Source organism: Salmo salar, chromosome 25 (assembly GCF_965601325.2).
Source record: "Salmo salar chromosome 25, fSalSal1, whole genome shotgun sequence".
NCBI classification, from domain to species: Eukaryota; Metazoa; Chordata; class Actinopteri; order Salmoniformes; family Salmonidae; genus Salmo; species Salmo salar.
The window spans coordinates 11,089,063-11,101,308 of NC_138315.1; the positions used below are offsets into that span (position 1 = coordinate 11,089,063).

General features: G+C 42.8%; 1 protein-coding gene across 1 annotated transcript in view; it reads left to right on the forward strand.

Moving 5' to 3' along the window:
* Positions 1-12,246, forward strand: part of hibch (3-hydroxyisobutyryl-CoA hydrolase) — a 47,770-nt gene that overhangs the window by 15,665 nt on the left and 19,859 nt on the right. The window contains exon 7 of the mRNA XM_014173027.3: positions 8,996-9,074. Coding sequence (XP_014028502.1) covers positions 8,996-9,074 — 79 coding nt within the window. The remainder of the gene's footprint in view (positions 1-8,995; positions 9,075-12,246) is intronic.

A 12,246-nucleotide genomic window follows, 5' to 3' on the forward strand; every position in this document is an offset into this window, starting at 1 on the left:
AACTGCTTGGAAAATTTCAGAAACTGATGTCATGGCTTTAGAAGCTTCTGATAGGCTAATTGACATCATTTGAGTCAATTGGAGGTGTACCTGTATTTCAAGGCCTACCTTCAAACTCAGTGCCTGTTTGCTTGATATCATGGGAAAATCAAAATAAATCAGCCAAGACCTCAGAATTTTTTTTGTGGACCTCCACAAATCTGGTTCATCCTTGGGAGCAATTTCCAAATGCCTGAAGGTACCACGTTCATCTGTACAAACAATAATACGCAGGTATAAACACCATGGGACCACGCAGCCGTCATACCGCTCAGGAAGGAAGAAAGGCCGCTCCGCAAGGAAGAAGCCACTGCTCCAAAACTGCCATAAAAAAGCCATACTACGGTTTGCAACTGCACATGGGGACAAAGATTGTACTTTTGGGGGAAATGTCCTCTGGTCTGATGAAACAAAAATAGAACTGTTTGGCCATAATGACCATTGTTATGTTTGGAGGAAAAAGGGGGAGGCTTGCAAGCTGAAGAACCATCCCAACCGTGAAGCACGGGGGTGGCAGCATCATGTTGTGGGGGTGCTTTGCTGCAGGAGGGACTGGTGCACTTCACAAAATAGATGGCATCATGAGGCTGGAAAATTATGTGGATACATTGAAGCAACATCTCAAGACATCAGTCAGGAAGTTAAAGCTTGGTCACAAATGGGTCTTCCGAATGGACAATGACCCCAAGCATACTTCCAAAGTTGTGGCAAAATGGCTTAAGGACAACAAAGTCAAGGTATTGAAGTGGCCATCACAAAACCCTGACCTCAATCCTATAGAAAATGTGTGGGCAGAACTGAAAAAGCGTGTGCGAACAAGGAGACCTACAAACCTGACTCAGTTACACCAGCTCTGTCAGGAAGAATGGGCCAAAATTCACCCAACTTATTGTGGGAAGCTTGTGGAAGGCTACCCGACACGTTTGACCCAAGTTAAACAATTTAAAGGCAATGCTACCAAATACTAATTGAGTGTACGTAAACTTCTGACCCACTGGGAATGTGATGAAATAAATAAAAGCTGAAATAAATCATTCTCTCTACTATTATTCTGACATTTCACATTCTTAAAATAAAGTAGTGATCCTAACTGACCTAAGACATGATTTTTACTAGGATTAAATGTCAGTAATTGTGAAACTGAGTTTAAATGTATTTGGCTAAGGTGTATGTAAACTCCCGACTTCAACTGTAAATGAGAATTTCTTATTGGACAACTCCATGTAGTCCCTCCGTGTTTCATAATGAACACAACCCACGTGTAGTGATATGACTGTGTCTGATTAGGGTGAGGCTGCAGAATGAGGACTACACCTAAGCCCTTCCATTGGGACTAAATAAAGCTCCATGCTAACAACTGTCCCCCCCTCTATTGCTACCTGAGATGGAGTCTTTTATCAGGACCTTCCTATCAGCGTTAGTAAAGTAGCAGGTAGAGGGGCTTACGTAAGTGTGACGTTTTCGTTGCTTTCCGTGTCCAAGGGGATCCTTTACTGTATTCAGTTACTTTGCACTGATGCCGTGTTAGCACCAGGCTAATTTTCCTTGTGATGTAAAGGCTTGCTGGCACGTGTGCGAAGGTGATGAATACCAGATGATCTAATGCCATGGCATGATGAATGCCCAACTCCGTTCAGAGGGTAATATCTTAGTGACGTTCTAGCTAGATCATCCCTGTTCCTTATCCTGTGTCTCCTAACTATTATGTAAACGGAGGATGTACAGCTACAGGAAAGACGACGTCAGGTTGACGTTTTAGTCATTTAGCAGACGCTCTTATCCAGAGCGACTTACACCTAGTGCGTTCATCTTAAGACGGCTAGGTGGGAAAACCACGCCGCAGTCATAGTAAGTGCATTTCCCTCAATAAAGTAGATATCAGCAAAGTCTGAGCTAGTAAGAAAAAAGCTGACGATGTCATGATGACGCATCATGTAACGGTACTCAAATGTCTCCCTTGAATAGAATATTACAGGTAAATACTGATGCAATACAATGCTTCACTAACGATTTGAGTTGCTCTGCGCAATCAAGCGCAGATCTTTTGCTAATCTTATTAACAACCCTCTGCAAGTATGCCTTTTTATAGTCTGAAGGGTGAAATAGGGGATTGAATCATCCTGATAGGTCAGACCACACACACAAACTCCGAATCCAAAACCAGTCACACTATGAAAGCCACTATTAAATCTATGCCTTACATTGAAACAGCAAGACAGTGGTTGTGTGAGAAGTGCTTACACCACAATAATGGCTGGTAGAGTGCACTCAGCTCCTTCTCAAGAGTGCGGTACATTTCCATATTTATTGAAAGGCTCTAATATTGTGGGAAGACCAGAGAGGACTGTTCTGTGGCTAAAGCTTGGGAGTAATGGCTGCTCATTGATTGAGATTTGGCCCTGGTTAGTTGTGTGTGTATGCAGTCTTTACCTACCTCCCGGAGAAAAGCCTTCTTGTTCGTTAATGTCTCTGTAATACTATCTGTGTGTTTCATTTAGGGAGAGTCGACTCTAACAGAGACCCTTAGTTTCTCCTTAGGGGGTTTTCCTTTCATTTTCATTTAGACTCCTGTTGAAAAGACAAGGAAATCCCTTAACCTTGTTTCAGTCATAGTTAGATTAGCCTGCCTCTCTCTCATGCATTCATCAGATAATGGGGATAGTCAGATAATTCCACACAAAGACCAGAGGATTGTAATGAACTATTGTCAAATCCTGCAGCTTTTTGTTGACTTCAAAGGGAATACTTAGCAATTGTCTAGTAGAAAAAGGAGGAAGGGAAGCGCTACTGAGGTACACAATAGTACATTTTGGTAGACAGAAGGTGCTCTTTGGTAAAGGGGGTGAATTGGTCATCAAAAAGAAAGGAGGACCAAGGCACTCTTCATATAAAGAATTAAAATGCCTTTATTAGTATGGCATGTTCAATAGAAACAAGGTTTAAAAAAAAATCCTGCGCGTTTCGGCTGCATGGCCTTCGTCAAGGAGTACAAAGAAATAATACAATGTCCTCTTTTTAACAGCTTTTCCAATTAGCCCTAATTTGAAGAGGGAGTGGTTACAAAATTGATTGGACACACCTAGTAAGCAATACTATACACATAAAGTGAAACACTGTAGCTGTGCCATCACAAAAAAAGGAAGATAATACAACTCCAAGCTAGAGGCACTAGAACACCCAGCAAGGTAGTTCCAACCCTAAACATGTCTGGGAGAGATGTCAAGAACAAGAAAGCAATATATTCCCTAGTACACTTGAACACAACAAAACATGAACAACAACAGTCTAAACATAGCTGAGGGCAATTGAGAAAAAAGACCACTAGATGACAGCAAATGGACCTATCACAACCCTACAGGAATGGTGAGAAATCCATATCTTCATTTAAACCAGGGTATTTAGTGGCCTGTAGTTTGTAAATCCCAAAACTTTCCCTTTGGTTTAATTGTTTAAGACGGTCCCCTTTTCTAATAGAGGCCGGAATATGAACAATACCCATAGCTTGTAGGGAGGCAGGGTTGCCATGGTGTAAGGACTTATAGTGCCTTGCCATGGGGTAGTCGTCATTGCCTACCCGTATGGCGTACTTGTGTTCCGCTAGGCGGTCTTGAAGGCGTCTCTTTGTCCGTCCAATGTAGAACACCTTGCAAAGTGGAAACAGACTACAGTGTCAAAGCTGTTGAATTGGAGAATCGCTTCTTGAATCGGGGCTACAGCGTTCAGGTCCTAAAAGATGCAGGTACAAGGGCTGGATTACTTGACAGAGAGAACTTGTTGCGAAGAGGAGTGCCTCGTGATACATCAGAGAGAGTGTATTTTGTTACAAAATACAGTACTGAAGCAGAGAACATTAAAAGAATCATTAAAAATAATTGGGGAATCATCCAAAGTGATACTCTACTACACCAAGTCTTTCCTGAGCCACCAGTCATAAGCTTTAAAAGATGTCCTACCCTAAATGACAAATTAGTACACAGTTATCTTCCGGGTGACTCTCAAACTTGGCTTGAGCACAAACCCAAGGGCTCTTTTAAATGTAACCAGTGCAACCACTGCAGAAATATTGCACAGAAAAAGTATTTTGTAGACACAGCTTCCAAAATGGAGTATTACGTCAAGCATTTCATTAACTGCAAAACCACTCATGTCATCTATAGATTGGAATGTCCACTTTGCAAGGTGTTCTACATTGGACGGACAAAGAGACGCCTTCAAGACCGCCTAGCGGAACACAAGTACGCCATACAATGAAGACTACCCCATGGCAAGGCACTATAAGTCCTTACTCCATGGCAACCCTGCCTCCCTACAAGCTATGGGTATTGATCATATCCCGGCCTCTATTAGAAAAGGGGACCGTCTTAAACAGTTAAACCAAAGGGAAAGTTTTGGGATTTACAAACTACAGGCCACTAAATACCCTGGTTTAAATGAAGATTTGGATTTCTCACCATTCCTGTAGGGTTGTGATAGGTCCATTTGCTGTCATCTAGTGGTCTTTTTTCTCAATTGCCCTCAGCTATGTTTAGACTGTTGTTGTTGTTCATGTTTTGTTGTGTACTAGGGAATATATTGCTTTCTTGTTCTTGACATCTCTCCCAGACATGTTTAGGGTTGGAACTACCTTGCTGGGTGTTCTAGTGCCTCTAGCTTGGAGTTGTATTATCTTCCTTTTTTTGTGATGGCACCAGCTACAGTGTTTCACTTTTTTATGTGTATAGTATTGCGTACTAGGTGTGTCCAATCAATTTTGTAACCACTCCCTCTTCAAATTAGGGCTAATTGGAAAAGCTGTTAAAAAGAGGACATTGTATTATTTCTTTGTACTCCCTGACGAAGGCCATGCAGCTGAAACGCGTTGGATTTTTTTAAACCTTGTTTCTATTGAACATGCCATACTAATAAAGGCATTTTAATTCTTTATATGAAGAGTGCCTTGGTCCTCCTTTCTTTTTGATGACTTAGCAATTGTCTTTGCCTCTGATGCCATTCTAGTGAGCAGTAGGCTACTACAACTTAACTACTAAAGTAAAGATGCAAAGCTGAGTGAAAGTGGAATAAAGAGTCAGTGATTTGTTTTGGGGAAGTGTCCGCTTCTATCATCCACATGGATATTTCATTGTGTTTTATGGAGAAGTTTTTTCCTATAAAGGTGTGGAAAAACACTTCTGCAGAGTATTAATAGCTATATACTGTAGATGAGAATACCTCAGTGACTCCTGATGAAGTCATAGAATGTGAAGAACGAAATTTGCTAGGCCTGGGCTACACTGTGTATTTGACACGTTTTTTTTTGGGACAAATCCTATGTTCCCAGGAATCCGAGTACCCTGGATGTGTAATTTGGTGGTACCGATAGATCATGTTGTTCCTTTACTTTTATGGGTATGATTTCATTTCATGGAATGTTAAATGAAGCGCTTCCCTTTCATGCTTCTTCATTCCGACCAGCAGTTCCCGTCGTTATAAAAAGGCGAGAGATATACAGCCTCAGATTCCATCCTGTTAAGGATTCTCCTTGAACCTTGGTGGGGGGAATCTGCTTTTCCACTCCCGTCTCCAGAGTCTGCACAGCCATGTCAATGGGTGGTATTTTCCACTTCGGAGGAAAGCCTGGTTAGAGCTGGCTAGACAGACAACTCTTATTCCATCCATTTGTTAATGGCTTCTCTATCTCTGGTGTCCTGATTCGATAGGAATGACTCGGAGAACCAAACAAGAAGAGAATGTCCTTCAACGGCCGTTTACACGCACAACACTTCATAAATAAGCCTTACCCTTCACATTCTATAAAAAAATGTAATCAGAACTTCATGAAATATAGATTCATACACAATTTCATGCTAGTTAGAGGTCAAATATGTTGTAAAAGTCCCTAACTACAAGCTAATTTGGTCCTTGTATATAAATCATCCTTCAGTGCAACATACTGGGCTGCTGGCCATTGAAGTAATGACAAACTGTCGTTTCTCTTTGCTTATTTGAGCTGTTTTGCCATTTGCCAAGACTTGGTCTTTTACCAAATAGGCCTATCGTCTGTATACCACCCCTACCTTGTCATGACACAACTGATTGGCTCAAACAGTTTTTTTTAACACTTTTAAAAAAAAATTCCTACATGTTTCCTTATGTATTATTTCATAGTTTTTATGTCTTCGCTATTATTCTTATATAGGTCCTGGATGGCAGGAAGCACTACCATCTGTAGCGCCGAGCAGTTGTCATACCAGGCGGTGATGCTCTCGATGGTGCAGCTGTAGAACTTTTTGAGGATCCATGCCAAATCTTTTCAGTCTCCTGAGGGGGAAAAGGTGTTGTTGTGCCTTCTTCATGACTGTCTTGGTGTGTTTGGATCATGATAGTTTGTTGGTGATGTGGACACCAAGGAACTTGAAACTCTCGGCCTGCTCCACTGCAGCCACGTCGATGTGAATGGGGGGCGAGTTCGGCCCTCCTTTTCCTGTAGTCCACGATCATCTCCTTTGTCTTGCTCACGTTGAGGGAGCGGTTGTTGTCCTGGCACCACACTGCCAGTTCTCTGACCTCCCAAAAGGCTGTCTCATTGTTGTCGGTGATCATGCGTACCACTGTTGTGTTATCAGAAAACGTAATGATGGTGTTGGAGTTGTGCTTGGCCACGCAGTCATGGGTGAACAGGGAGTACAGGAGGGGGACAAAGTACGCACCCCTGAGGAGCCCCTGTGTTGAGGATCAATGTGGCAGATGTGTTGTTGCCTAACCTTACCACCTGGGGGCGGCCCGTCAGGAAGTCCAGGATCCAGTTGCAGAGGGAGGTGTTTAGTCCCAGGGTCCTTAGCTTAGTGATGAGATGTTCCTTTCTTTTCCAGGTGGGAAAGGACAGTGTGGAGTGCGATTGAGATTGCGTCATCTGTGGATTTGTTGGGGCAGTATGCGAATTAAAGTGGGTCTAGGGTTTCCAGGATGATGGTGTTGATCTGAGCCATGACCAGCCTTTCAAACAACTTCATGGCTACCGATGTGAGTGCTACGGGGCAGTAGTCATTTAGGCAGGTTACCTTTCTTGGGTACAGGGACTATGACGGTCTCCTTGAAATGTGTGTATTACAGACTCGGTCAGGGAGAGGTTGGAAATGTCAGTGAAGACTCTTGCCAGTTGGTCCGTGCATGCTCTGAGTACACGTCCTGGTAATCCGTCTGGCCCCGCGGCCTTGTAATTGTTGACCTGTTTCAAGGTCTTGCTAACATCGGCTACGGTGAGTGTGAACACAGTCGTCCGGAACAGCTGGTGCTCTCATACATGCTTCAGTGTTGCTTGCCTCAAAGCGAGCATAAAAGGCATTTAGCTCGACTGGTAGGCTCACTGGGCAGCTCGCGGCATGGTTTCCCTTTGTCGTCTGTAATAGTTTGCAAGCCCTGCCACATCCGACGAGCGTCAGAGCCGGTGTAGTAGGATTCAATCTTAGTCCTGTATTTTTTTGCCTGTTTGATGGTTCGTCTGAGGACATAGCAGGATTTCTTAAGTGTTTGTATTAGTGTCCCGATCCTTGAAAGCGGCAGCTCTAGCCTTTAGCTCGGTGCGGCTGTTGCCTGTAATCCATGGCTTCTGGTTGGGATATGAACGTACGGTCACTGTGGGGACGACGTCGTCGATGCACTTATTGATGAAGTCGATGACTGAGATGGTATACTCCTCAATGCCATTGGATGAATCCCGGAACATATTCCAGTCTGTGCTAGCAAAACAGTCCTGTAGCGTAGCATCCGCGTCATCTGACCACTTCCGTATTGAGCGAGTCACTGGTACTTCCTGCTTCAGTTTTTGCTTGTAAGCGGGAGTCGGGAGGATAGCATTATGGTCAGCGTCTCTGTGTGTGGAGTAAAGGTGGTCTAGAGGTAGTTTTTTTCCCCCTCTGCACAGAGGTAAAACGGATTTAAGTTTGCCTGCATTAAATTCCCCGGCCACTAGGAGCACCACTTCTGAATGAGCATTTTCTTGTTTGCTTATGGCCTTATACAGCTCGTTGAGTGCGGTCTTAGTGCCAGCATCGTTTGTGGTGGTAAATAGGTGGCTACGAAAAATATAGATAGTATTGTCTACAGCTTATCATGAGTTACTCTACCTCAGGTGAGCAATAGCTTGAGACTTCCTTAATATTAGAGCTTGCGTGCCAGCTCTTATTGACAAATAGACACACCCCCACCCCTCATCTTACCAGACGTAGCTGTTCTGTCCTGCCGATGCGCGGAAAATCCAGCCAACTGTATATTTTCCGTGTCGTCGTTCCACCACGACTCGGTGAAACATAAGATATTACAGTTTTTAATGTTCCGTTGGTAGGATAGTCTCGAACGGAGATCATCGAGTTTATTCTCCAGTGATGGCACGTTGGCCAATAGAACTGATGGTAGGGGCGGGTTACCCATTCGCCAGCGAGTTCTCACAAGGCATCCTGATCGCCGCCCCCTGTATTTCCGTCTTAACGCGAATGACGGGGATTTGGGCCTGGTCTCAGAGAAGCAGTATATCCTTCGCGTCAAACTCATTAAAGAAAAACATCTTTGTCCACTTCAAGCAACATTTATGTACAAAATAAGTTACAAACACACAAAACAGCACAGTTGGTTTGGAGCCCGTTAAACTGCAGCCATCCCCTCCAGCGCCATTCTATCCATTAGTGCTCTAGGAGGCTCATTACACACACACACACACAGAAGGTCAAAGGGCATAGCCTGGCCTTTACCTCAGTCTACATTTCCAATCTGTTACCTACGTCTCCGTCAATCACATCACTCATATCCATTGATGGATTGTTGCATGTCCCTCACTTAACCTTTCTTTCTCTTGCTCTCATCTCTTTCTCATCTTCTCTCATCTATTCGCTTTCCCTCTTTCTTGCCTCACTCTCTGTCTCTAGTCATCATGAATTCATTTGCCCTCTCTTTCTCACACTCTAACACTGTCTCTGCTTTTCAGGGTGTGGGCCTCTCGGTCCATGGGCGGTTTCGGGTGGCCACTGAGAAGACTCTGTTCGCTATGCCGGAGACGGCAATCGGTAAGCCGGACGCACTGGCATCCGCCCCTTTCTTCCCCCGAGGTCCATGTTTGGTCTCATGTTATTGCGAGTGTGTTGCCTTGCTTTGCACGGTCGCTCCAGTGCATTAATAATAAATGGGCCATGCAGACTTAAGCATTGCAAGAAGAGCATCATCATCATCATCAGCCAGATATGAGCAGGCCAACAGGCTGTTCTGCAGCTGTTTCTCTGCCGTTTTTATGTAAACATGAAAAAGTTATTTGACCGTCTCATACCACCAAGCAGCATATTTCCTCAGTTATATGGTCACACTTCAGGTGAAAAAGTAATTAGTTGGTTATTAGGTTATTAAATTATTGCATCTAAGCTCCTAGTGTGTGTGGCTTTTCTTTATCAAGTGACAAAGTAATTAGTAGCAAAAAAAAATCTTAACACCTAGCTAATTACGCAATAGCTTGTTACCTGTTTAACCCCGAGGTCAAAATCTGTCTTATTTGTTCAAACTACAGTAAGTATCTAAAATCTGAATATAAACCTAAGTGCACAAATTGATTTGGCTGTATCAGTCTTATTATTTTAAGTGTTTATGGTTATGGGGTCCTTGGGAACCATAGGACAATACTGTTTTATGTGGAAACTGACAATATAAAGTTATGCCGTGTGAAATGATCACCTAGTCACTAGGTCCTAGTGGGTACTACTTGCGATGGAAGGAAGGAATGCTCGCCACGTGGCCAACCGCAAATCAAACGGTCATTAAAATGCTTGAGGCCAGTCTCACACAGAGCCTCAGTGTCGATCATTGGTCTCGGACAGTCACTCATACCCGCTTGCACTTTGTGCCTTGTTGCCAGGTGTGAGGTTGCCCAGAAACGGTTCCACTAGGCATAATGGACACCTTACACTCTACCTTACCGTCTCGATTGTCGAAGATGGGCCACTTTTCCTGAAACGATCGATTGTAATGAACAATAGAAAGCTTTCATGGCACCACGTGATAATGTGTCCCAGATAATTTCGGGAGTTTCTTTGCTTCTCTGTTATGTTTTGATGATTGTCTTTACTAATCGCACCATACTGGCTGATGCCGTAGTGGCGCTCTTATACTGTACAAAGATGAACAGCATAGTTATTGACGGAGGGCATGTTCTGAATCGATCCAGATGCTTTGCTGTGTTTTTGGCAGGTTTTGTACTAGCCTGTAATTATCAGTGTGGTTTGCTGTGAAAGGGGTCATCTTGTATATCGACCCAGTAGTAATAGGCCATAGAGATGCATAATGTCTGAAATGGTACTCTTCTTCTATGGTTAATGAGCCTCCCCTCTTACGTTTGCTAGTCTCATCTCAGGGTTTCTCACAGCAATTAAGTTAGTTCTGGTGGTTGTCCACTCCATGCAAGCAAGCTGGAATTGTTTGTTTCTTTTGGAACCCGCACAGTCTGTACACATGCTATAGGGCATTTGTCCCAAAATCTAAATAATCTTCACAAACTTTGAGGGCCATATATTGAACCCAGTGCATGTTTCTGAATCAAATTGAGATGTCTTTATGTTTTGGACTGTGACAGTTTGTATATTGTCAGTAATTCTTCTGAAGGATGGTGTGTGCTAGGTCTGTATCAATCACCTCTACGCACTAAGTTTGGGCGATATTACAATAGCATTGTCTGTCAACGATGATTGACAGCCATCGTCGATGGTGACAACGTTGTGATGTGACAGACGATGGTTTAGCCTATTTGAACTCGAGTCTCGCAGTGCACAGGAGAGCAGCACACAAGTGTCATTCCGAGTAATTTGCCTATTCCTATTTACTAGAGCCTATTTCAATAAATATGTCATATCGCCTACAGAACGCAAGAGGAGAATGTAGACCAGACAGAGTGGAGAATTCCACCAAAGCAGCGCAAAATGTCCAGTCAGAAAATATTGTTTTTCTCTCTCTGTCAGTGCATGGGCATTTGGTATAGCCCATACAGCCGTTTTTATCTCAATATCAAATCATTTCTGGCTAACAGTTAAGTACCTTAATGTGATTGTTTTCAATTAAAATTGTCTAAAAGAGTAATTTCTCAAGCAAGAAATTTGCTTGGACTGTCTATGAGTGGTCTGAGTGGGGAGGGGGAAATGGAAAATGAGCTATTATAGACTCCTTTCTGTGTTTACAAACATTGTCACACGAGGACGATGCGAGCAAGTTCTTTTAAAGAACGCCAGCAATTTTTTTTTCTTCTCAATTTACATTTTGCTTAGGAGTGCATTTCACATTACTTTTGGATCATAATTGAATTTTAAGTCTCTTATGAATATCCTGCTTAATATAATGTTTGTGTCATTATCTAAAATCAACTGTGTTATACTTAAAGAGCACTTTACACCAGTAAAATGGCTCTTTGGCTAGCTTTTTCTACAGGCAAAGCCATTTTTTTTGCTAAGATCACAACCAATATATCTCAGCGACTGTTGAAGCAAGAATCAGAACATAATTGTAAGTGTATGAGGACCCCAAAAAAAGTGATTTTAGTTTAATGTAATAAAAACGTGAATGTTGAATGGGCTTCAGATGGCAATGGATTTCTTACTGTCGCGGACGTCAGTGTTTTCTTACTGCCGCCAAGAGTCGCATGCATCTGTACGTGATGTCAGTGTGTTGTTTATTGCCAGAGGTTTACTATCTTATTGTTGTATTAATTATTTTCAAACGGCTGTTACACCAAAAGGGCGTTGTCATCGTATCATTCCAACCTCATAGTGTGTAAATGTATATTTCGCCATTCGATAGGCTACAGTATGAATATGACTTAAGGATACACTTTATTCATGGCTTTCTCCAGATCAAACAATGAATGTCATTTTATTTGAATAGCCTAGAAACATAAGGTAGCCAGAGGACTAATTAATGAGAAAGAACAGACAATGTCAATAGCCTATAGAAAAATCAAATGACAAGTTTAATCAACAAATGATCCATGCGCGCCGGGAAAATCCCTCCATGCAAGGTTGAAACAAAAATGGCCAATAACTTTTGTGAAGGAAGCGAGGTCTCCTCCCTCGCGAACGGAATCTCTCGTCCCAACCCCTCCCTTCACCTATGTTTATCATGGCCAAAAAGCAACAATAACAACAAAAAACTGGAATTTTTAGATTTTGTGGCTGTGGAATGTAGTGGAAACTGCTTATCCTCCACACA